A 26882-nucleotide genomic window follows, 5' to 3' on the forward strand; every position below is an offset into this window, starting at 1 on the left:
TTGAAAATTATTGTGTAGAGGATTTGGATTTCGCCGAGGCCAGTCCCAGCTGCAGCTTCGCCTTGGCCTCGGCCTCCACTCAGGTTCGCGGTGCACCCCTTTTCCTTATACGCTGCGACGCCTGTTTCTCTGTCTTCGTCTGTTGTTGCTTCTGGCTCCTTTCCCCTTTCTTCTGTTGTTGCTTCTGGTTCCCTTCCCCTTTCCGACTCTTTTGTGGCACTCTTTGCTTTTCTTCTGCCACTCCACATTGTATTATTTATGAAGAAAAGTACGAAAAGTACGACAGTACCGGGAGAGGAGTTGTCTAGAATTTTTGTTAATAATTCTTAGCAGCAGCTTGTAAGAAATGTGTATGTATAAATATAATTTCGCTTTTTTCCGAGGCTATTAAGCTGACGATTTTAATGAGTGAATAATGTGTTTGGTGGGACCCTCGCCCTTCCCGAACGACAAGCAGCCACAGTTTTTCTGCTTTAATTTTTTAATAACCCCGAACCTCTTGACTCTGAGCTGCATTCAACTTGGGATCTGCCCCTTCTGCCCCTTTATTTGCTTTCGACATGTGTCGGACTGTGGCTGGCGCCCCCCGCTTCGAGGAGTTCCCATTTCAGATCTCGTTCCCGATTCGAGTGGAGCATTAAATTTGTCATTACGTTTTGTGGTACATTCAGAAAATTACATCAAGTTGTGTTTTCTTTTCTGTTATATTTTCTTTTCTTTTTAAATATTTAAACGTTCTAATTGGCTGACCGTCGGACACTTGAGGCTCGACCGAACCCAAAACGTTGTCTGAGAGCATTTTTGGTTGACATAGATAATTGTGCTGCTTACGATGCCGTCGCAGATTATGTCACACAGAGCTGACAAATATCTGGAGGCCCCCAAATGGGACGTAGAATCATTGTCAAGCTTTTCCGCAATGGGTGTGGCAGAAAGCGAGGGGGTGATGGTGCGGTTGGGGGTGGGGCTGTGGTTTGGGGTATGTGTGAACTATAATGAGGCAGAGTCGACTTTTCATTTTGGTTGTGCCAAGTGCTTTCGGCTTCTACATTTTTCAAATGCCTTTCCACTGCAGGGAGACATACATCTTGCTCGTCTCTTTTCCAACTTCCAGTGCTCTTCGTCCGTCATGTCTTCGTCTATCTCTTGGGTAGCTGTGACATTTTTTATGGCCTGTACTGATGTTTTGACCTAGTAATTTAATGATTCTAAATGGCTTGGCAGTTGATTGCCGGAACATGCGGGCAGGGCAATGGCGAGGGCGTCGAGTGTCGCCTCGCCTGGGGTAGGAGGCATGAGAAAGCTTCTTGAGTGCATCAAATGGAGGCAAATTTCAATTTGTACGTTGAGCTTTTGAGCCAGAACAAACTACTGAAGGAGTTGGTTCGCTTTTATGGCTCTGGGAGATCATATGGACGGCCCAATCCCCAAAACACCCCATTTCAGACCCTTTCTCTTATGAAGCATCTTCAACTTTGTCGCTTGCATATCTCCGTCCACATCGGAGTGTGTTTTCTTCCAACAGCTCCATCTCCGGCTCCCATTCACACCAAAGGGACTTCGGAGAGGAAGTAATCCATTCTGAGTGCAGTTTTCAATATCACTTTCCAGCGACAACTTCCTGCTGCTTCCCCCGGTCTCTGCCCCGACCAGCCTGGTCTGTTCCGTTCTGGCCGCATCATCATCAAAAAGCAAAGAGGAAAAAAAACTGTTGGCACTTTGCATACAAATGTGCTACCAAGCCGAACTTATCGCAACATTTTAATAACTGGCGGCAACAGTAGCCAAGTGCAGATGGTGCAGGCGATGGTGCAGGAGATGAAGCTGGAACTAAAGCTAGAGACGGAGTCAAGTCAGCTTTCATTAATTACCAAGAAAAGCGAGTTTTTTGGTCTGTTTCTGTTGCTGCCGCCTTGGGTTTTCCTGCCACTGCAGCAGTCGGCTCTCAACTAGTCTAAATATAAGTATATTTTCCGCAAAACCTGCCGGGACGTCAACAGGTTGCCTGCCGACTGGCACTGGCCCTAACCGGGCTCGGAAACAGGCCCGACCCTGTTCTTGCCTGCTGTTCTTATCTAGCGTCAACATCACGCAACATGCGCGTAATTTTATGAATGAAGTGCTCGCTGCCGGCCAGGACTCGGACTCGGACTCAGAGTCGGAATTGGAATCGTACTCATGCTACGAAACTGGTACAGACACTGGCCAGCTTGCCACTTAATTGCAATCTCACCTCTCCACTAGTACCATCAGCAGCAGCAGGAGGAGGGGCGAGCGGCGAGCGGCAACTGCAACAACAGCCACAGCATCAACTTGCAACAGTTTGTCAGTCGGGTTAACAAATTGCGTTGGGGCAAACGCAGTTGCTAAACCGGTTTGCCGCACATCTGTGCCCGATTCTGGTGCACTTGTTGCAACAGCAGCATCATCCGCAGGAGCTAGAGATGAGAGGCAAGCAGCAACAGCATCATCATCGCAGACTTGCGACTCGCTTATTAAATATGATTATGCGTTCGATTGTGCTCTGCTCTGGGAGTCGGTACTGGCACTGGACTGAGATTGGTGGCAGCCACAGGAAGTGGAGCCGCGCCAGGCGTCGTCACATTGGCGGCCATCCCATGCACCCCTGCTCTGCCCAGCAGCCATGACTGCCAACTGCTGCCCACTTTTAATGAAGTTTTCCGTTTCGTGATGGTTCTGTTGACTTTTCCAGCAGCGGCTTTGGAGCTAAGATACCCTAAGAAGAGGTTATAATGAACCTAGCAGACCGAAGGACGGGGAGTGGTCTCTTCTTGGAAATTCTGTGAGAGCATCAGAGGGTCGATTTCTGTTTGAGCAGCCATCCTTTTGAGTGTCGCTGTTGTTCGCTCTGCTAAGTTGGTAGCAGCAAAAAAAAGAAAAAATCCATTGGCCGTTCAAATGTTTTAATTAAAATTTAATGAATTCTGTGTATTTAATTATGCATCCGACGACTCGTTTCTGCACTCTGAGATTGTCCTATGCTGGAAATTAGTTTCAATTGTTTGTTTTTTTCCACTCCTGCTCGATGAGTGGCAATACAGAAGCAGAGCAGGCATCTACGGGGTCAAGATCAAAAATATTTGTACAAAAAGGCAATTGCCACTAGAACAGGCAGGCCATCCATAGCAGTAATTAAAATTACATTTATATTAGATTCGAGTTGATTATTGAATATGTCCACGACAATTATGGAGTAAGCCATCACTGAATCGAAATTGCCGTTTTAATTAAATGGACTTGGGCTCAGCCAGCAAAACAAACAAATACTCAATTGAACTAAAATAATAAACAGGCCAAACGGAATAATAATAATATAGCCGAAACTAAAGCCGAAATTATTGTGGAAAATGCAAATCGATGAGCAGCATAAGCAAATTATTTAGTTACAAAAACCCAAAATTGAAAGGGCAAAACGAATTCTATGAAATTGATTAATAATTAAAATGGAATCATGGCCAGTCAGCAGAATATATAAAAGCAAATGGAAAATAATCAAATAATTCACAACATGAGTTTTGCTTGCTTCAATGAGAGTTTTCATCAATTTTTGATGGAAATTGATTTCAGACTTCCGGCTCTGACAAAATGTGTGCACTGACCACCTGCCGAGGCCGACTCACATCTTGAGGCTGTGAAAGCGGCCTGTCCCAGACCCAGACCATGTCCGCGATCCGCTAATGCCGTCTATCATAAATTAGGAAATATGTATAATTAAATGTTTCATTAATTAAGCGAAGCGGCGACGCTATTAATTAATAGGACTTTCTAACAAAGTGCCGCCATTGTGTCTGGGCCCGAAAAATCGAAACAATTAGGCGGTATTTAAGGTGCAACCTGGCACGCCCACTCGGAGAAAGCCCTCTGGCCAGAATGTTGAACGGACTCCGAGCGCTGATTGATGGCAATCGATGGCAGTCGCTCTAACGGGAGACTTTAAAGAGATTATAATGATGCAGGAGAGTAGACAGAGGCAGTCGGTAGGAAACTCATTTAGTAAGGTGTTTGAAGAAAAACAAGTGAACGGAAATTTTTTTTTTCCAACCCCACACTTCAATAAAAATATATGGGTATCTTCATATTTAGTTTTCAAAAAATTGTAGGTTTTATTCAAATATTTTTTCTTGTTTGAAGTTACAAAAAATTGCTGTATTTTTTTCTTCTTTTTTTTTTTTGGAATTTTCGAGTTTTTTACGTTTAATATTTTAAATATTAATTACATTTAAATATCATAGTATGTATGTATATATAATTGTCGTATTGAATGAAATTTGATTTATACATATATTTAATTTGTTTCTTTTTTTTCGATTTAAATGCAAATGCTCGTTGAAGTCTAGTTTGTAATTAACATGTTTATCGGTTTTTGTATTCGTAGATTTCTTTAGCATAATTTTTGGCGCTCACGCGTGCTCGGATCATCCTTCGTTATCATGTATATAATTTATTGTCATGCATGATAAAAGGAAAGTCGTGGGATTGGTTTGTGTAAATACGTATATTTTAAATACATTACGATATATATATCGAGTCTTAGGTCTATCAAAAATCACGCTTAAAGTTGTGATTTATTTTCCGTTACTTAATTGAAGTTTCGTTTTATTCTGGTTTGGTGATTTCGAATCGGACTTCGTTGAAAATCGTTTACGCTTATCGGGCCTGGTGTATATGTGTGTTTATATGTTCATAAGTAGATAGATATCGGTATGTCCTATAGCTTAAACTTGAACAGCTGCTAATGAGAATGAGTCACGACTCAGCAGACTCGTTAATATTTATGCTAGATGCTAAAATGCGTAATTCCTACTACTTAATATCGATAAAACGTACTACAAATTAATATTTTGAGAGTGTTCTGTTGTTTTTGTTTTCGTTTTGTTTTGTTTTGTTTTGTTTCTACCAATGCTGCTGTTGTGGTTGTTGGTTTTTTGGTTGGGGTTTTCTGGTTAAATGGGGAGTTGGAGGGCAAGCATTTTTGTAGAGCGGGTTGGCGCACCTGCCCCATGGCCAGACCAATAGCCAGGGCCCAAGATTGATGTTCGGGCCCGGGACTCAGAGTTGGTTACGTGGCGGACGTGTGGCTTGCGTGTTCTCTGAGTATCTCGGTTTGTGATTGGTGATGCCAACGTATCCAGGGCTCTGGGCACAGGTACTTATCACAGCCTTCGAGCGCCGCATGCAAATGTCTTTTTCCAAAACACATTCAACATGTTTCCTCCATTTGCGCTCCGTAATAATCAACGTCATATAGTAATAATTATAAACATAAAAAAAAAATAAAAAATAATAAAATCCAAGACAAAATGCAATAAAACCTGCAACAGCCAACAACCAAACGAAACCAAATGAACACGAAATGCTTCTATCATACGAAGTCCAGATCTGTGTGGTAATTATGTTTGATGTATGTCAATCAGTCTAGCTGGGTTTGGCTGGGTTTGGTTGGAGTGTTGCCGTCTTTGACGCTCTGCATGGCCTAGTAGGTCTGTGGAGGAGAGGAGTGAAAATACAGCGTGGAATGAGCATGCGGTAAATACAGGTTATTATTATACTACATAGAGAACTGTTGAAGTTGGGTTGGGAAAATCTCCAAATTTATCTAGATCATTATCATAATGAACTAATAGTTTGGGATACATTTTCCCAAACATGTAATTTGCGGTTTGGAGAATATATTTGTGAAATATTCTCTTCTTTCAATATCCAATATCTCAATGACCATAAGAACTTACCACTGGCGGATAGGACATGTATTTGTTACTCATGTTGAAGTAGGAGCCATCGGCCGGTGGCGCCGGCGATGGTGACGATATGTAGCTGCCCTTGATCACCAGCGAGGAGGCCGGCGATGGCGATGGTATGTACAGACCATTCGAGATCAGCATATGGTCATCCTTGGAGCGCATGGGCATTCCGTCAATCATGCCAGTGGCACTGTTGCGTTGGCTATGCCGCTTGGGGTTTGGCAGTGTTCGCGTGAAGTCCGGGTTGCACATTGGATAGTGGGGTGTGCACATGGAGCTCTCCTGGTACTTGGGGGGATACGCCGTCGACTGGATAATGTCCACGTTCTCCACCAGATAGGTCGAGGCGGCGGCCTTCTTCTGTACATCCGCCTGCAAAGCAGTGATGGGCAGCTGGTTAGGATTGGGCGACTGGTCAGTGGATGGACTCGTCATGGATGTTATTATGAGAGCTCTTACCTTATAGACTGACTGGTTGTCCTCCTTGGAGTAGACATCATCGTTGCTGGGCTCCGCTTCGCCCTGGGATTTGTTCTGGCGCCGAATCACGAACCAAGCAACGAGGGCTGCATTGAGGACCAGCAGCACCATGGCCGCCGACGTGATGCCAATGATCATGACATTAGGCAACTCGTCCTTTTCTGTGTACTCCGCGGAATGGGGCTGGGAACCCTTGCTGAGGGAGAGCTTAATGTCGGGCATGAATTTGCTACCTCCAGCCTCATTCGCCGCCATCACGGAGAAGTAGTAGGTGGCGCCTGGCTTGAGGCCATCCAGCGTGATGTTCAGGTTGCCAGGCTTGGCGTCGACATACTTGTACTTGTCCTCCCCGTGCTGCTTCAGGCGCAGTCGGTAGTAGGTCTGCATGCCTCCGTCGAAGCCTGGACTCCACATCAGCTCCACTCCCGTGTCGGAGACATTTCCCACCCTCAACTGCAGGGGAGTGTCTGGCCGGCTGGGTTTACTGAATTCTAGTGTTGTACTCGCCTGCCCCAGGGCGTTGCGCACCACGCACTCGTACTGCCCGTAGTCATCCGCTGAGGTATTCTCAATAAGCAAGGCAGACTCGTAGTTCAGGGCATCCACTTGACGGTCCAGGGTTTTGAACTTGTTGCGGCGCTGCATCTTCAGGTCCTTGCCGTGTCGCCGCCAAATAAAACTGGGCTGGGGGGACGCTAGGGCTCGGCAAATGAGCTGCGCCCTGACTCCGAGGCGAGCTGCATAGCGGGTGAAGGCGGGCGTATGGTCGATCTCCGGGACAGCTTTTGGTGGAAAGGGAAGGCAAAACTTAGGACTGATCTTAAGGCTTTCTTGGCCATTACTTACTTTGCACTACTAGGAGTACATTCTCTGCGGCTGGTGCTCCCCGCTGGTTGTCCACAATGCACGTGAAGTTCCCGATGTCGCTGCGCTCCACACTTGCAATCTGCAGCAGAGCTGTGCCGTTCTCGAAACTAGAGGTGGTGCGAGAGCTGAGGTCATAGCCATCCCTTGTCCAGCGAACATGAGAGGCATCCAGTGGACGCGCTTGGATGTGGCAGGCCAAAACCGCTGGCTGGCCGGCCATGAAGCTCTGACCCTCACTGACCGAGCTGATGGTTGGGGCATCTAAGACAGACGAAAGACTTAGCATCGCTTGGCGGGGGCCTATTAAATCTATTTTTACTCACATTCCACAGCCACTTGGATCTCCAGCAGAGAGGTTCCTTGACTATTAAGCGCCTCGCAGATATAAACACCCGCATCATTTCGACTGAGCCGACTTATATTCAGACGAGGTCCATCGGAGATCAATCGCTGTCCGCTCAGCGTATTGGTGGTAATAGGCAGACCATCCTTGGTCCAGGTATAGCTGATCGACATGGGGTTACCGCTGGCGACAAGTTCCACATGGAAGGGGGCACCCTCAACACCCACGAAGGTGGTGGTCTGAGAGCCCTCGAACTTGGGCGGATCTGGGGAAAGAAGTTGGAGCTCTGTTAGCTCCAATTCTCTGTCAGGGTTGCACTTCTACTTACAAAGAATGTCCAAGCTGATGGTCTCGTGCACGCTCCGTTGCAAGACCTCGTTGTGACTCTGACACGTATAGATTATGCCATCGAGATCCTGGGTGATGTTCACATACATCTCCAGGGTCGAGACCGATCCGCCCCAGAGGCCTGGCTTGTTGGCTAGGTTGAGACCCTCGACGGGAATGCCATCCTTCCACCAGCTTATCTTGGCTGGCGGATTGCTGGAGCTGGAGTCGCAGATGAGTTTTGCGCGGATGCCGGGTACCAGGTTTTTTGGCGCCACACTGATCTTGACAGTCTCGGGGGGAACTAAGGGCGGAGTTGATTCATTTGAGTCATGGTCAGGGCACAGGGTCTTGGGTCACTTACAATGGACACCCAACGTCTTGGTGGCAAAGAGCGGTATGTCAATGGCTGCGTTCTGGACCTCGCACTTGTAGATAGCATTGTTGTCGGAGGCATTCACCAAGAGCGACAGCTCGGAGACTATCTTGCTGTCCACCACCTTGGAGGGTCCGTTCACGCGCTTGTCGTTCTTGTACCACTGGAGTGTGGGCGGCGGATTGCCGCCGGCGGAGCTGCATTGCAGTTTCAGTATGGATCCGGAGATGAGTATGTCGCCATCGTTGTAGCCCGTCAACAAGGGTGGTGATGGAGCGTCTAGGGAGGGCATAACGATATTCCAAATAAGTTACCTTCTTTGGCGGGAACGTTTCGCGGACTTACATAATACATTTACGGTGTGGGAGCCAACCACGTTCTGGGTGAGTTCTGTGTTCAAGGCATGACAGACGGCAATGAAGGTGCGACTCTGGGAGTCGATGCTCAGGCTGATGTTGGAGCTGCTCACCCAGCCGCCGTCGGAGCTGCTGGTCGTCTTGTAAGTGCCATTAGCCAGGGGGCGGCCGTTCATGGACCAGCTAATGCGGGCCGGCGGATTCGAGGGAGCCGTCACGCATCCAAGTTCCACAGAGTCGCCGACCTTGGCTCGGTTGGCGCCACTCAGGTAAACATCCTTGGGTGCATCTGTGAAGGGTTTCATGTGAAGGTGAGAATGGACCAAACTGCGGGAGGACTCCTAATAACTTACACAAGACCGTCAGGTTGAGTTCGGCGCGCAGGGGAGAAGTTGCCAGTAGATTCTTTGCCTCACACACCAAATTCGCTCCATTGTCCTCGGCCGAGGCTGTGAACTTGTACACGTTCTCCGACAGACGTCCTGAGGTGCGCTGTGGCGAGTTGATGGCCACACCATTCCGATACCACACCAGCTGTGCGGGAGGATTACCGCCGCGGCTGCGACAAGCGATTTGCATTTCCTGCCCCCGATGGAGGCTCTCACCCTGACTGTAACCCTCAAAGAATGGTGGACCGGGCGGATCTGCAGGGGGATTTTGGGGGGGGGGGGGGGGGGGGGAGAGCGGTCAATGAACATTCAGGGCTCGGGGGTGGCGGTGCAAACAATGGACTTACACAGCACAGAAAGCTGGACCTGGGCTCGCATGGGTACGTCGGGGGGCAGTGCTTTGTGACGGGCCTCGCAGGAGTACTCCTTGTAGTCGTCATCGGATCGTGGCTGCAGAAGCAGTGTCGAACTGGTCGTAAATCGTTTGGGAGACGTCTGATTCACAGAGACAATGGGAACTGCCATGGGAAAACAGCGCTTAGAATTCCAATCGGACACTTTGGACCTGCCCTAGGAACTTTTGACTTACCCATTGTAATTGGTACTTCGCCCTGGTACCAGACAATCTCCGCTGCCGGATTGGCGTTCTCGGTGATGCAGTGCAGCGTCAGGTTTTGCCTCTCCACCACCTCCACCTTGGCGTTCCGGGCAAAGCCCTCGATGACAATGCTACTGGGAGCGGCCACGATGCTTAGCTTGGCGTTGGCTCGAATAGCTGGATTTCCGGCAGCAGGTCCCACCTGGCACTGATACTCCGCATCGTCCTCCAGACTGGCGTTCTTCACCTGCAAATTGTAGATACCGTGCTGGCCATCCACCAGCACCGAGTAGCGTGGAAATCCGGGTATGACCGCTGAAAACCCGAGTGCAAAGCCGTCCTTGGTCCACTGCACTTTCCCAGCTCGGGCGGACACTTCGCAGCGCAGGAGGGTGTCCGTGCCCTCGAGTATTTGCAGATCGTGTGGCGTTATGCGGAACTTCTGCACAGCAGGTAGCGATGCGGCCGTAGTCGGGGCCGTAACTGTTGCCAGGCTGCTGCCACTGCTGCAGCCGATAGAAGCTGAGGGAGAGAGAAGGGAATTCGCATGGTTAATCGGCACGTTCGACATTTGCTCACGTAGTTTGCCAAGTGCACCGGCAATGGGAACAGTTCAATTGGCATCGGAATCGACATCGACCTGTCAGAGCCAGAGCGAGAGTCAGAAAACGGCCCGGAGTCAGAGTCAGAGTCAGAGTCGGAGGCAGCAGCAGGCAACGTTGCACAGTCACCCAGTTTTACGGCCCACACATAAAATACACATTACTTGAGCGTAAGCCCCGACGACGAGGCTCAGTCACATCGCACTAATTTGGAACAACTTTTTTCTCCTCTGCTTCCTTTCTGCCCCGATGTGTCAAGGTACTACTCTCAGGCTGTCATTGAGACATGGATATGTCGGGCTGGTCTGTCCGTTCGTCCCTCCATCAGTCGGCCTTTTTCTGTTTTCTGTCTTCTATCTTCTGTGTTCTCTCCGGCCTCGCAGTCTGTTCGACGCTGTATCGGCCCACACCTATCCCAAAGTAGGTCTACAGCTTGCGGCTCATTAGCATTAAAATGTCTTAAAGAAACGACCCGGCCACGTTCGATACCAAATTGAACAGCCTACTCACTCAGTCTTAGACGAAGAGTGTTGTGCGTGTGTCTCGGTCTCGCCGACCTAATCAGCATTAGAGCAATCTACATAGGTAATATAAAAGCATTGACAACACACATGCACACGCACACTGGGACAAGGCTATGGGTAACTGTAGTCCACGATATCGCCCACGTGTGGGTAAGAGAACTGCGGAGAAAGTTTTGCCATAAGAGTGGATGAACACACAAAAACCAAACCGCTATGAAATAACTCTTCATAAGTCATTTCTCAGACACGTTCTTAGTTAGGTCTGTACGATTATGGACTAATAAATTATTTAGCTAAGCACAGCTGTCACCCTATCTATTAATAAATAACTCTTCGGAAAGATTCTCTAATGAATTAGCCATTTATCAAGCACTAATCTCCAATAACATGTTTAATTCCCGATCCAAACAAGTTTAATTCATTTTCAGCGAACATTACTCAATTAAACAGGTTAAGGTGAATGGCGGAACGATTATATCCCATACCATCCGCTCTCGAGCCACTGTGCGCACTGCGGGCGCTGCGTGAGTCGGACTCGGAGCCTACAAATGGCTCGACAAATAAACAAAGTAAACATTTCTGTCGTGGACTTCATCAGTGGATTAATTGATTATTTGTCGTAGAAGACAACGGACATGGGGAGCTGGAGATCCAGCTCTAAGATGGTCTTGAAACGACCCCTTCCCTTCCGCCAAATGTAGGGGGATGGGAGCGGATATGGATTTGGTCACAGCGGATATGTGGAGATGTGGCGGCCACCCACAGCTCGTGTTGGTTGGTTGGTTGGTCGGTTGTCATTTGCTTTTGAGGGCGCCTCCATTTGCATTTTGCGTTTTCTGCTGGCCAAAGTTCAAGCAATTAAGCCAAGCGACAGTTGACCAACTCTGCACAGGCAGAACACTTCCTGCGGCAATTAACCGACGACAAAATCCAACAAAAAGCAGCACAACTTGACAGGTTTTTGCACTGACAATGACGACAAAAACAGGGAAAACTGAGACCCAGCCCAGACCAGCCCATCCCAAGCCATCACAGCCCCGAACAGACCGGGCCAACAACAAACCGACCAGCAATGTGCATACGAGTACAACTCATTTAGTGTCATTACGGGAGGAAGACAGGGCCCAGGGAGGAAGACGGACAGAGGGACGGGCCCACAGTTACGACCGACGGGAGTCGGGTAGATGTGGATGGCCAAGAGGGCAACAAAATGTTGGTAGGAAACCCACCCCGAGTGCACGAACAAAAGACAATAAGCAGTGGGTAATTGTCACACATATGCAAGCCAGGATGGTGGCAACAAAGAAATCCTTGAAGTGTGACAGTAGGAAGCAAAGAAGCACCAGAAGCAGCAGCAGCAGAAAAGGAACACGAACAAGAAAAAGGAAAAGCAAAAGAAAAGATATGAAAGAGAGTACAAAATGCACTCTGTCAAGTGGAGTAGAGTGCACAGTAAATGAAAGATGAGCAGAGGGCCAACCGGTTTACCATTTCATTCATGGGTTCCTTCGGCCAACAGCCCCGTTCTGGCCAGTGGTCAAGACGGGGCCAGTAATTGTCAACTGGGCCCACAAATTGTACACAAGCTAAACTAACTTCTTAACCGCAAAACCCACGTTCACAGCCGATGATGATGTCGATGCCTCTGCCTGTGCCTGTGCCTGTGCCTATCAGGGTACAGTCCATATCCTGTGCTCGCTTTGAGCCTATGCCAATGTCTCTTCCTGGCCACAAGTTAAGTGAGTGTGCCTGGCCTCAAAAGCTGGCTAATAGTTTCTGAACGAGGTCCTGGCTGGGCTAGAGATGGTTGCATTTCATAGTGAGTCACGCACGAGGACAGTGGTGTGCCACGCAATCATTCTAATCATTTTCAATTCTATGATTCTGCACATCTCTAGCGAGTACGACGTGTGGCATTGGCCAGCGAAGCGCAACGCATCGCCGGATGTCGCACTAATGGTCAACGCAACGTACTCGAAGGTCCCGGCCCAGCCCGGCTCTGGCCTCTCCCTGCGGCCTACTAGCAGCTCCTTCGTGTATCGGCCAAAGCTGGGGCCTTCTGGCTGCTTTGTAAGTTAAACTATCTACAAGTCATTAACTCATACAAAGCCCAGAGTCTGTCGCCCAGCGCTGGCACTGGGAGTCTCTCTGGGAGACCCTGGCACAGGCCAGGCAAGTGCGGCAGGGCAGGCAGTCGGGCCTAGAGACAGAGAGCGAGAGAGAGAGAGCGAGAGACAATCCAGAGTGAAGTAGTCTCTGGACCAACGCACATTTAGCTCCTATACGCCTTTTGTTTTTCCTCTTTCCTTCTTTTTTTCCTTCCCTTTTTCTTCTCCTTATCGAGACCAGTTTCCAGTTGTATTTCGCCTCTCTGCCTCTTTCGCTTCTCGGTGCGGGGATCTCTGTGTGTGTTTGAATCTTTGGGGCAACTTCAGCGCGTTAATGGAAAATATTGTGGCATATCACAGGAAATCCGGTGAGGTTTTTTTTTCTTGCTGTTGCTGTTTCTGTGGCTGGAGTTGTTGGAGTGTGTGGCGGTGGTGCACACTCCTTTTAGCCGGCAGGACACTTAGCCTGTACAACAGCTACAACAACAACAACAACAACAACAACAACAACAACGCTTTGACAAAATTAACGGGCACATAAATCTCCTCTCTGGGTTTTGCGGCTTTGCGTTATAAATTTAATTAAATTTTTTTTGTTTGTTCTGCTGCGCCTCTTAACCATTTTTTGTGTGTGCTAACTGAACAAATGTCTTTTATTAAATTGATTAAAACGGCTCTGTGTGTGTCAAATTTGTTGCCAGCCATGTTAAGCGCCCGGCAAAGTGTTTCAAATTGTTTTAAATGTCAAGGGAAAGGATTTCAGCATGGCCATAACAATTATTTTCAACAGGGGTTGGCTTGAAGAGGCCAATCACATGTGATGTGGCTTATCATCCGCTCTGCTGGCTTCATTCTCAAGCAGTGCTGAGTCTCTCTGGCAGTGGGCTTTCCCTCTTCTAAGAAATTTGTCTGTGGTAGAGACAGTCGGCCTTTGAGTGGTAATCCAATCGAAGTGAGTTGACAAATTGTGGCAAGCATTTCAGAGTAGATTTGGCTATCATGCAGGGCCCTCATTCTAAGATTTCACAGCGATTTATCAGCTTTAAGGCCCTTGGAATTGGAGATCTATTTAGAGAATATCTTATCTAATAGTAGAAATCTCTTTTCATTGCCATACGAATGTACATATGTACATACATAATCGTGAGTGTGTCTGTGGAGCCCATTGCTGGAGCATTGGTTTTGTGGTTCTGTGGTCCTGGCTGACTTTATTGCTGACCCGGACACGCCTTAATCATCTCTCCCACAACTTCACCATCCCCTCTAGACTGTCATTTAATGTTCGCCTTGGGCACGCTTAATAAATTCACAATAAAACGCATTTGAATCACGCAGATCGGGAGATAGCGGGGGAATAACGACCTCCGCATTGAATGGCCTCCAAATGTTGCTGTTTCCCAAACTCCTGCTCGCCCTGGATGTCCCGCTTTCTTCACTCAAATTGCCGCATTAACAATTCTCTCTCTCCGGCAGTATCTGTAGCTGTGTGTGCGAGAGCACTGATTGAATTATAAAATTTGCAGCTGAACAAATTTGGCCAGGCCGATATCAAATGCTAAGAGCCAAGAGAGGGCCAGAGATACGTACACGGGCACGGGCGCAGGCACGGACTGTGCCCCCATCCCGTAAAGCCTCTTCGACGTTAAACTAATCAACTAATTTGCTATGAACTTTGCGGTCCGCACAAATTAGATCGACCGAGAGAGCCCAGAGACCAGAGATGGGACCCAGACGCAGGCTAGACCCACACCGATTTATTAATTATTTTCTGCTTCATGAGCATTTTAGATGAACACGAACCCACGATGGAGATGTGACCTCAGTTTTCAAGTGAAGCTTCACAAAAACGCCCCTCTCCGCTCGGGCCCACAGTTTCGGGACTTTCATCTTTAATTAATTAATACAAAAATGCCTGCCCCTTTCGGTTGTGTCAACTATTTTTCGACTTTGCCATAGAAATATTTATACAAAAATCGCTGTCCAAGCCGCAGCCCCAAAAAGAGTAGCAATTTATGTTTTTTTTCGGGTTTTGCTGAAAACTGAAAGTATTTTGCGGCCTGGTCATGCGGGTTTTGGCAATTAGTTAAATTAAGTCGAGGCTGGAATTTGTCAGAAATGTCAGCGGAATTGTATATTTAAATCCATCTATACACTAAACCGCGGGGCATGCAATAGTACTCGCATGAAGCTTTAGTCCAAAAAGGATTTCAATGTTTTAAAGCTGGCAATAGGTAAAATAATAACGGGGAAACTATAAAAGCCCCATCAAAAATTAAATAAGAGGATAAAAATCAATTTTTTCCGTTGCTGGGAATCGTAAAAACGGGAAACGCAGAGAGAACTGTAATAGATTTTGATGATTTTACGACTGTAAGCCACTCAACGAAACCGCTCGCTGGTCCGGTTGTCAGTCGGCTACCCCCCCCTCGTCCAACCAGTTTTGTCAACTGCCGATTGCGTGGGTTAAGAGATTTTGAACACCCACAACAAAAGCAATAACAGAAATGTAAAAAAAAAATTGACAAATTTTATTAGTCATAAATTGAAAATCATAAAACTCGTAGAGAGCACCTAGCTAAAGTCGGCTCGGACGGCTCTGAACTCCGTTTTCGTCGCCAGTCTATGAAAATAAATTAGTCCGTGAAGAGATAGAAAGAAATGGAAAGTTATGCGCGGCTCCTTAAAATATGCAACAAAATATTATTTAGTAGGATCGTAAAACTTGGCGGGATTCGAATGGACAAAGTTTGCCCTGCCAGTGAAAATTAATTTAGAACTCTTCTCGTCTCTTCGTATCCCGGAAAAGTTTAATATTCCACGTTGGGATCACAGCACTCTTGGGAATAACTACTGGTCTTTAGGCAGAACTTGCACACACCCATACTCATACACTTTCATAGAGAGAGAGAGAGAGAGATATCCATTTGAATGAGAAATCTAGCTGGACAAAGGTAGTAAAAAATGGTCCAGCAATAGACTCATAAAGAAATCAAAGCAAAACCAGTTCAAGAACCAACTCCAGGCGCAGTCACTAACAGAGCCGTCGCCGTCGCCATCGCCATCGCCATTGCCTTTGCCGTTGCCGTTGCCGTCATCGGCATCGACACAACCTACGTGCTTTGAAAAGGTAAAAGAGAGACATATGGAGAGGGAGAAAAACTAGGGGCTTATGAATGGTAACCGCCATATGAATGGTCTTACAAAGACCTCAAAAGACGTGGGCTTTGCCTCAGTTCGCGGCGCATATTAAACTGAATTTAAATTTTAGCTGGAGCGGTTCTCCAAGCCGGAGTGTCAGTATGGGAATGGGTAAGGAAAGGAGTGAGGGGTCTGGGTCTGTCAGTGTTTTGCAAACCCAAAGCACGCACCTGGCTTTGGATTCTTGGTCTTAGCCCGACTTGACTTGGCCCGGCTCGACTTAGTTTAATGCCGCTTCGAATTGGCCAACAACGGCGATCGACGACGGCTGCACTTGTCGCTTAGCTGAAATGCCAAGACAGAGTCGATTGCATGCCACACTCGGCGGCTGCTCCGTGAGCCTCAGGGCCCCCCTCCTTCGATCGGTCTGTGTATGTGGCAGCTGCATAATTATAATGTCTGGGCCCAGAGCGGTACATTGCCTCAGCTCCGTCTTGTCGGGGCCTGTCTCACCGAAAGGTCAAACAACATATTTTTGCCGTTTTTATTGCCGCTCTGAACTTTATCGACGACTTTTTGTGCGACGAAATAAGTTTAGAAAAATGTACGAAATGTTTTCAAGCCGCCAAAACAGTTTGGTCTATAATGAAACAACATTTTGAACTTGATCAGATCATAAATATGCGACGATATTGTAATTTATTTGAGCGGAAATCCATAAAGCAATTCATAACTATGCAAATGCGATCTTAAAATTAGCAGCAAGCATCATAAAAACATTTGACACAATCTATAAAAAATACCTCAAAATATTGCAATTTCCAAAGATACATTTCATTGATGCGACCTGAGTATTCAAATATATTTAATACACACACTCAATCGTATTTTCTACAACCATTAAGTGGATACATTTTTTCTCAATTTTTTTTATTGCCGTGTACCCGCACGCTCTCGTTGGAGGCTTCGAACTTTTCGATTCATTTTGGTTTCTTGTTGGGGTTTTCTCGTAATTTTATTTATGTATGCAGCTCGAAACTTTGTCGAGAGCTGTGGGATTGTGTTCGCCCATTTGTTTTTATAAAACTTAATGGCCGACTGATTGCCGGCCACAATGTTGGCAGTACCTATACATATATGCATGCATATGTATAGATATCATTGTATATTTATATTTTCAAGGATGCGTTCATTAACTTTTCGAGATTTATGAAGGCAGCGTGTGAACAGATGCGGGCCGGCCACAAACGCACGAGTATCTTCAATTGTCAGGGGTTCCCATTTTAGCTCTAACACGGATTTTAATGGGGGGACATAAAACCCATTTTTATTTTGCACTTTTGGCTCATAATGAGGTTTTATACGGCCCCCAGTTAGGCACAAAATGAGAACTACAAAGCCAGTCAGGCGTCACAAGGCACCAGTCGCCCGTCACCAAAGAGCCAGAAATTCAAGTTATCCGGCGGCGTTTGGAAAACCGTTCGACCATAACGCTCGGCCACAACTCCTCTCTGGGAGTTAGATAATCGAGCTGCAGACACCAAAGCCAGATTAATGGCTTCGAGCTGATTAGTTTGAGGCCAAGACAAAATAGAAGACAAAAGGCCAACTCCACTCTATCCACCATCCGTAATTAAGCAGAGACACCGAAGCGCGTTTCATTGCGATGCGATGGGATGCGATGAGTAGAGTTTAGTCAGAATCCGAAAATTAGAGACCCCATCTGGCATAGTGCTCTACATGCCCATGCCCAGCAACCAAAATGTTCATTTGTCAAAATTAACACGGCACGAAACAGACCCAAAACAAATTCAATCCAAAAAGCCGCCAGCCATCGGATAAATGTTTGATTCCTGGGCAATGTATAAGCCAATGGGGTCACGATGATAGTTGGGGATGCAAATTAATCTAATCATGATCTAAGAATCTAACAGAATAACGAACTATTGAGACCCTCTATACTAGTACCAAAACTGCCCCACGAACGTGCATTTTTTTAATTTTCTCATTCTTCCCCTTGTATCGTATCTCGTATCTCAACATAAATATCAATTTCCGTCCCTACCATGTCTTCTCACGCCCTCATCCCTCGAAAAGACTTCCTATTATTGTCATTGTCTGAACCCCCGTGAGCTCCGAAGTCCGATAGACCATCAATCATCTGATCTGCGAAGTGTATGAAAAGTTCGTTAGTGCGAAAAATGAGGTCTAAATTCTTTTGGCATCTGTAACAGCAAATTGAAAACCCGGGGAACTAAACAATTTTCACATTGTCGCGGCTGGTTATTAATTCAGTTTTTATCTGTCGCTCTTTTTTGGGCCAAAAGTTACCGTACACTTTTGTGGGTTTTCGACCACGTCCCTGGCAGTTTAATTGAGGCAACAGCAATAGCAACAGCAAAAGCAACAGCAACAAAAAGCAAACAAAAAACGATCCCAAACAACTGGCAACTGACGCTGCTCGAAACCGGCTTAGGCGCGACTCATGCCCACACACATTCACACACACACACACTCAGACTCATATGAGCAGTATCTCTGTGCGCGTATGTGTGGTGTATCTGTGTTGGCCATCCATCATTATGAAATGCCTGCTGGTGTGGGTAAGTGGTGCACCTGCTCGCATTTCGCCTGGCAGCCAAAGAGAGGGGAATAGGGGAATGGGCCGCTGCCAGGTCCGGTCCGGTTCGGTTCGGTTCATTTCAGCTCGGTTCGGCTGGGTCCTCCTTCATTGATAGTTTGGAGTGCAACTTTCGCATGCGCAAAGCTGCTCGACAACATATGCTGGGCCTTGTCCAGTCCATCCAGATCCATCTCCATTGGCATCGGCATCGCCATCTCCATCTCCATCTCTATCCCCAACTCTCAGCTCGCTCCCAGCTGGTCCGCTTTTGCTGGTTGTGCTTCTGTTTTTGCCGTGATTCTGAGACTGGCTTTTGCCTGTTTTTTCGATATAGTAGTTTATTTATTTTTTGTGCGCCCAGCGTAAGTTAATATGACTTGTAGCACGATGATTGCTTCCTGTGCGCACCAAAGAGAGAGAGAGAGAGAGAGAAAGCGAGCGAGCAGCTTGGCTCGGAAACCAGCTTAAGAGGCGCTGACAGCCAGCGACAGCAACTGGCGACGGGACTATGGCTATGGCCAACCCTCCATCAACATTTGTTGGTCGAGACTCTCTGCTTTTTTTATGAATGAAAAATCGCTGCTGCTTTCGCTGCCGCTTTTGCTGTCGCAGTCTCTGTCTCTCCTGCTATATCTGTCTCTGTCTGCTAGCGGAAGTTATAAATTAATTGAGTAAATATCGATTCGCACACACACTCACACGCTCGCTCCTAGGTCGAGTTGGCAGGGCTGGTTGGCTGATTGCCTGGCACTGCCATGCCATGTTAATTGGCAGCACTTGAAGAGCGACTCGCAAAACATCGAGCATTCAACTTTGGCTATTTGCATAGTCAAATTGGTTGGCTGAGGGGGTGGATGGATGGGTAGTTGGAGGGCGGTGGGAAATCGAGTTAGGAACTGTTTAGGAGCCAGCGCCATGTCGGGGTACTAGATTAATGACTATAGAAATCGCAGATTCAAGTGCTCATCGAGTATGCCCATTCAGCATAGATAATTTATTGAAAGCGCTTCGATTGGATCCCTCAGGGCGGGCTCTTTCTGGCCCGTTTTATGGGTAAGTCATCGTTTTTATGGCGTATGCTCGCCATCAACATCAACTTGAGCTAAACTTTATTAATTACCCAGGAGCGATATTTACCAATTATTTATTTACTCTGCGCCATAAATCCTTACTACGTCCTGGCTAAAAAGTGAGAATTTATGACTGTAATTGACTGTAATCTTATCCTGAACTTTTATAGATCGTTTCACCCAGCATTTATGGTGCATTGCACATGCATACGAATATGTACATATATGTGAGTGCTTAAACTCATACTCGTTGAGTAATTAGCTATTCATTAACTATAATTCGAGCTCTAAGAGTGTAAGGTCGCAGCCACTTCCTTGGCTCTCAGCTGGTACAGAAATGGAAACATTTCTCGTCTCATTAGCCTAAGACTTTGATGATCAGGCCTTGACATCAGTCTGGGTCTGAAAGCCCAGATACCTTCCAGGCCGCGCTGCTCTCACCTTTATGTTGCACACTTCGCACGTTACACATCTTTAACCCAATATTCTTTTCAGCTTTTTCCCTGGCGGCTGGCTTTATCATTTCTGTGAAGATGAGAGCGCGTCATGCATAATTGCATATATCAGATACAAACATCTAACTGTACAGTGAACACCCATACAGAGGTGCACGTTACACAGCATCATAAGGAACAACAACAGTTGCTGCTGCTGTTGCTGCTGCCATTGCATCTTGCATGCCGTGGACGGCACCTAACTGTCAACTTTCTTTTTTTTCGCCCGGCAGTATAATTACAGAGACGAGTGTATCGTATCTTTGTGCCTGTGTGCGTTTACTTGCATGCAATTAGCATAAAAAATATCAACACGGCTTGCATTTATATAACGCTACAAATTATGCATCATTGAAGCAGCGGCATCAGCAGCAAGCTGCAACGACGTTGAGTAATGACCGAAAATGCAATGGCAACATGGCCCGCAGCATATCCCCTGCCCACAGCCGCCCTCGCCCGCTCAAGTGGCAAGCTCCAGTCAACAGTTCGCCAACATCCAACAGCCAGCAGGCGCAGACACCGCAGCCTCAACTTCGGCCGACGACGTCAGTGGCAGATCGGGCTGGGGGCTGCTTGTAGGAGTATCAACTTGCAGCAGTCGACGTCGTCGTGGTAGGTGCCACTGACACCTCACGCACGCCCACTTTCAAGCATGCCCCTCAGCTGCATTGGCTGCACTTGCCGCGCGGCAGGCACTGGAAAGCCAAATGAGATGAGACCGTGCCGGCTGTAAAAGAAAATGCGACACGGGACCGCCATTTGTTGGCACTTAAAAAGTCTGCCCAGATCAATGGAGGGATCCTGTACTGTAAAGTATTTTATTTCTTAGATCAAACATTACAAAAAGGTCTTCAGATCTGCATAAATTCTAAAGAAATTTGATGGGCCCGACAAGGTCCTATATTCTCCTTCGAATTTAAAAGCATGCATCCATAAAATTAATAATAATCAAATATGCATACCATATCATCTATAATCAGCAACCAGAATTGCTCGACTGTGATAGGCATTCAGGCTAACGATTATGATTCCGACATAAACATAAAGTACAACAATATCAATTTCATGAGCTCGGCTCATCTCTGCTCATCCCTGGCACGTCGAGTGGTGCCTGTGGGTGGGTGCTGGAGAAAGGGAGACCCTGCACCACCCAACCCCAACCCTAGCCCAGGCTACAGCCAGTTGTATGGCACGCATGAATAGACAGCTGCAGAGCTTTGAAAGCGCATTCGCATTCACATTCACACTCACATTCGAAATCGCATTCGCCGACGAGATTTTCACCCACTTGACGTGCAAAGTACTGCAAAAATAAAAAAAAAGTAAGAGAAGAAAAACAGCATAGTACTGAATATGTTTGTGAAAAGACAAACAAAATGAAAGCGCAGTAGGAAAAGCAAGAAGAATGGCAAAAAATTGGTTCAATTTAGCACAAAGCCAACAGCCAGAGAGGGGAGTACGCCAGAACGGCAGAACAGCAGAACGGCAAAACAGGGGCCTATTGAAGCCCTGTCTCATCGCATCTCATCTCATCTCAATGGAGAAGAGCAAACAACGACAACTCGTTAGCACAAATTTTAGATGGTTGGAGTAGAATTTGAGGGGAGTGTCAACGCCTTTTAAATGGGCAGATTTTTAGCTTGTTTTTTCTCTTTTCGTTGGTGTGTTTTCCTCAAGTTTTTTATTTTTTTTTTTTGTGTAACAATGGCAAACATGAAGTGGCGTTCCTAGAGCTGGCAAAAAGTCCCACCACGCCATCGTAGTCCACTTTACGTATTCTTGGTTTTCTGTTGATATTTTTTGGCAAATTTTCATAAACCGTTATTTATTTTTATTGCACAAAGAAACTGCTGGCAGGAATGAAAAGAAGTTGCGAGCAATTTTCTGCTGCTTTTCGTGGCTCATTTTCAGTGGCGGAAGTGAGCTTGCAGAAAAATAATCAAGGAAAATGTTTTGCGCTTTTTGACCAAAATGGAGAAATCCAGGCACAAATAGAAATGTTTATGAAAACGAGAAAAACAAAAGCTGTTTCAGGAGAGCTGCCAGATCCACAGCCCCAGCGGAAAGTGTATGGGCACTGGCCAACAGAAAGGCAGAAAAAACAGAAACTACACTTATGGCCGCAGCAACAAGATGGAAGCACATTTTATTTACATAAAAACAAATGACCAGCATGTTGTGTTCGGGGACAGAGACGGACCAAACAGTGCGATAGGGCAGGGACCAAGTCTCAGATGGAATGAGTGGTTCACAGATGAGAAGGTAAGGCCAAGACCAGGGGTTGTAATTATGCGGCACTTTCCGCTGCAGATGCATCCTTCCAACAAAGGAATGTGCCTGGGAAAAGCTGTGCTGACTGTGGCAGTCATGAGGTGGCAGAAATATGAGCAAGCAGCAGAGAATGGTGAGATGGAGAGTACGACTATTACGAATAAAAGTTGGCCAAAGTTGAACAGTCTTCGAGTGGCTGAGGACACTCGATATCCTGTAGCATCTATGTAAATGGATATGCAGAACACATCAAAGAGGAGTCGGAGCCGGAGTCGGAGTCTTAGCCGGAGCCAAAGCCCTCCGCCCCATAATGAGGTGAGCACTCGGGCTGGAGGATAGCTTTGGAGCCCGTCCAAGTGGAGCGCACACATCACAGAAGCTCTCCATTCTTTGGCCCTAGCCCGAATGCGGTCAGTTAGCAGGCTTGAAGAGCTGCCAGATGTAGGCTAGTACCAACATCATTTGCTCTTTATGGCTTAGTGCCGTGATACCTACGCAACCCCAGCCCCATAACCTGTTCGTCATACATGTAATTTGCAGTCATTTTTTCCACTTCCACTTCTTGCTCAGTGTTCTGCCTCTTTTAATCAGAGCAAGTGGCTTACCCGACGAGTCCGGCCGGCGTGGCTACATTAAGCAACCGATTAGCCACGGCTCAGACCGGCAGTTCAATGCACTGCCTGGAGAAGGATTTACGAGTATGCACAAAAGTTTTAGGCTAACACATTTGCACATGCCGGCTTGGCATTAAACCAAATCGGGTTTTAAGTCCACTACGACGGCTGAGGTTTTTGGCTTTAATTCAATTTGCCTATGCAAATCGTTTGCGGATTATAAAGCTGGCACATCTGAGCTGTCGTCGTACTAGACACCGGTAAGCCGGCACATATGTATACTTGTAGGAGGGACAGCCTAAAGGGTAGAGCTTCCATATTCTATGTGGGTAAAAGAGATTTGTACATTCCGCCGTCTGTCACTCTCCTCTGGCCTCCTTTCAACGCCTAACCACATCCTCAATTTTCCAGTTGTGCCACAAAGAGAGTAGGGAACTAAATGTACATTCTACATACTGGTATAAACTAATTTCGTAGGCTGGCTGGCGCGAGGAACGAGAGTTTTTTGGAGTTGAGTGTACATACTCGTACACCGGGCAGGTGTATTCCTTCTTTAGCAGCTTGCCTACTTCCCCTGGTTACCCGACGGCATTTCTTGGCGGTTTTTTTGTACGAGTAGATATTATATTATTTTTGCCTTCTTTCGGCTGGTGTGCCTTTTGCAGCTTGACTTGTATTAATTTTCAGCGCGTGCAAATGGTGTGGGCTATCTACAAGTCTCCGTATACATACTACCAACATGCAATAGTATTCTGCAGATACAAAAATGAATGTATGAAGGGGCAGCTGTTGATGTTGTCTCGGGGCGTATAATGTCTGCAGGATGTCTTGTGATGTTGTGCTAACCTTAGTCTTCCTTTTGTTGCTCCTGTTTTCTTCTGTCTTTATTAATTTAATTCACTTGGACCTAACCCAGTCAGCCGACGGCGATGCCAGCTAATGTACAGAGCAGTAATTGGCGAAGATTTGAGAAGTCTCACACAATTTGCGAAAAATTCACAGAATATCAATCAAATTGCTATGAATTCACGAGAAATATCCCAATTTATGAGAATATTATATCTAAAGATTGGCTAAATTGTTCGCTAGACAGTTTTTTTCTTTGTCCGTGCCCCAAGCGCCGCTCTAGATATAAAGGCCAACCATTTTCCGATCATTTTCACAGCGTGATAATCAAACATTTTCAATGCCCACTAATAGATTCGTCATGTGGCATTAACAAAACAAAGCCAGACACGTTGGACATTGTGTTAACTGATTCAGATGCATGATCCATTCCATGGATCCATGGTTTCATATGCAACTTTTGTTCTGTGGCAGGCAATTAGTACGCGGCCAATAAATGAATTTAAAACAGAACTTTTAACGCCTTACAAATTCGAGATTCAAATTTGGTATGCAAATAGTTTTCAATTAACAGGTGAACAAATTCCAACAATAAAAAGTCAAGCTATGCGAGGCAAAAGGCACTAAAAACTTTGCCATCAGGAAAAATGGAGAGAAAAATAATTAAAAAGTGCACGGCAACAATGCTGGCAGGTGATGCTTCATCCGCTGCCCCATGCCCCACCACTCCTTCCGCAACTTAACCCCCCACCCGTTGAAGTGATGGCAAAAATTAAATTATGTGTGCCACAAAGTTCGCCTGAATTATGTCGCATAAATCAAATAAACAGCAGCCGAAGCGGCAGCAAAAAATAAAAAGAGATATAGAAAAAGTTGAGGCTGCAGAAATTGTTGAGGAAAATAACTGAAACTGCGAAAAAATTTATACGAAAAACTTTTGCATGTAAAGCAGGGGAGGGGCTGGGGGTAGCGAGGTAGGGAGGGAGTGGGGTATGCTGCCCGTGTGTTAAAGCAACACTTGGCTGTGGCAAGACATTATTTTCTATATCTATTTGCTGTGCAAGAAAAACCGCAGCAGACAGAGAGGTTGTTCGTTGGGTAAAGAAAAACAAGTGTTTAAATGTCAACAGCAAACAGTCTGAAAATCGCTGGAAAAACCAGCAGCAGTAAGCCGTGGCAGTGTGGCAGACATGCAGACAAAAGGAGTATCTCCCCATCCCCATCCTCATCTGCAACCCCCGGATTGACTAAGCCACAATTCATATGGAATGATACTCGGCTGCCACAGCGACAGTGACTGCGACTGCGAGTCTGGGACGGGACTCATCTTCTTTTTTGTTTGTGGCGGCTCTCGTTGGCCTGTGCAGCGAAATGTCATGAACTTTTGCCACAGACATTTTGCAGGCGGTCAGTACATCGCCTGGTATCCATGAGATACATACGTATGTACATTGCCTTGTGGTTCATACATATGTCTTTAATTTTTGTTGGACTTGAAGCTTGATAACTCACCCAAGAGCACGGCAAATGTCAAAGATATCCAAAACTGCATGTTGTAGGTTGCTCGATTGTTGCTTGCAATTTGTTGCGGGATTGCGACACTCTCAGATGCACACACACTCACACACTTGCACTCAGACGCGTTCGTCTTTAACTTGTTTACAGTTGCAGATACTTGTTTGCTCGCTGTTCGGATGTATCCGTATCTTTCTGTTTAATTACAAGCCCCAGCCAGTTCGAGGCTTGGCCGCACTTTGCCTTGCATTGGGCGAAACATTTTTTGGGCGCACACTCGATTGAAATTTGAAAAACTAAAAAAAATATTTGTGTTTTACGACGAAAGTATCTTAAACACCGGTACGACCGTTTCGATGAGGGCGACGCAACATAAACAGACCACACAGACGGAGCTCCGGAATTCGACTTTTATATTTTCGTAATTTATTATGATAAACGACGCGGGCCAGCAGCCGCTCAACTCAAAAGATGGAATGGTATTGAGCATTGAGCGCTGGGATTGAGGACTGTCTTGTATCCGAAGCCGGTCCACTGGTGGTTGACTGGCTGTTGAACAGAAAGATACAAGCACAGGCTCGAACTCGAACCTCAAACAGGTTTGAGCTGGACTTATAAACAGGCATCTGCTGAAGGGTTTGGGTCACTGCTAAGACTAGCGGTTAGTTACTTAGATATACTCGTATCTGAGAAATACTACTGCATTTATTAATTACAAAATTTTTGTTAAATCAATGAGTTTTCATTCAAACCCAAATATATCTGGTAATTGTGGACAACATTGGTATATGTTTCTTCCGGTTGTCTAAAACCATTTTGAATTCTGCAGTTCGCGTACTCGTATCTTTTAGAACAACGACTTCGTTTCGGGTTTCCTCTCGCAGCATCCACTGCGTCGGCGCCATAGCAGTTCGAAACTCTGATAATTGTGCAGACGCCCTCTTATACGGATCTCTGCTACTTGGAACCGGACTTTCTTCTACTGGTACTACTTCCATAGCTGAATACGTTTTCGAAGAGAGTATAAACTGTATAAACATATAAACCTGCTTATAAGAGCTGTATAAGAGCTGTATACGCTGGCATATAAGAGCTGTACCAGCTGGTTTATAGGAGCTGTATAAGCTGTCTTATAAGAGCTGTATAAAATACAGCTCGGGTAGAAGACACGAAGTACAGATACAAGACGTTTTCCTTTCCCAGAGTTTGCGTTTGTTTGCTGTTGCTGCCTGCCTCAAGTGTTGGACTTTTGGTTATGAAAGTAAAAGTGCTTGTCGAAGGGCGGGAGCAGCGGCGGCGGCTTCCCTGCAGCGGGGTGAAATGAGTAGAAAAACAGGCGAAAAACTTTATGGAAGAACAACAAAAGATTGTGGAAAGTTTCCGACATGGGGGGAAAGTGCTCGGCTCGCAATGAGAGATGAATTAGAAAAACTTTGTTCTATCAGAAATATTTGGGTAATAGGAAATGAATTGACTTCGATTTGGGATTACTTAGGTAAGAGGTAGCCATAAGATGTATCAAACCGAAATACCACACTAAAACTAGTTGAAATTAATGGTCCAGAGAAGGCGAGCACAT

At 46.2% G+C, this 26882-nt stretch overlaps 1 protein-coding gene across 2 annotated transcripts; it reads right to left on the reverse strand.

Annotated features, from left to right (window-relative positions):
• Positions 1-4497: 4497 nt before the first annotated feature.
• LOC108160097 (nephrin) lies at positions 4498-25795 on the reverse strand. 2 transcript variants are annotated; one of them, XM_017293881.2, is made up of 12 exons: positions 25301-25795; positions 9490-10020; positions 9248-9418; positions 8865-9155; positions 8501-8800; positions 8144-8434; positions 7781-8083; positions 7433-7717; positions 7089-7370; positions 6222-7024; positions 5751-6134; positions 4498-5503 (listed from the first exon to the last, which is right to left on the reverse strand). In XM_017293881.2, exons 1-12 carry the CDS (start codon positions 25338-25340, stop codon positions 5495-5497), a joined length of 3690 nt encoding a protein of 1229 aa, XP_017149370.1. In that variant the 5' UTR covers positions 25341-25795; the 3' UTR covers positions 4498-5494. The 2 variants fall into 2 exon arrangements, with proteins under 2 accessions (XP_017149370.1, XP_017149369.1); XM_017293880.2 differs by having other exon boundaries at positions 5751-6155.
• Between the last annotated feature and the right edge of the window lie 1087 nt (positions 25796-26882).

This window comes from Drosophila miranda, chromosome 3 (genome assembly GCF_003369915.1).
Source record: "Drosophila miranda strain MSH22 chromosome 3, D.miranda_PacBio2.1, whole genome shotgun sequence".
In the NCBI taxonomy this organism is placed as follows: domain Eukaryota; kingdom Metazoa; phylum Arthropoda; class Insecta; order Diptera; family Drosophilidae; genus Drosophila; species Drosophila miranda.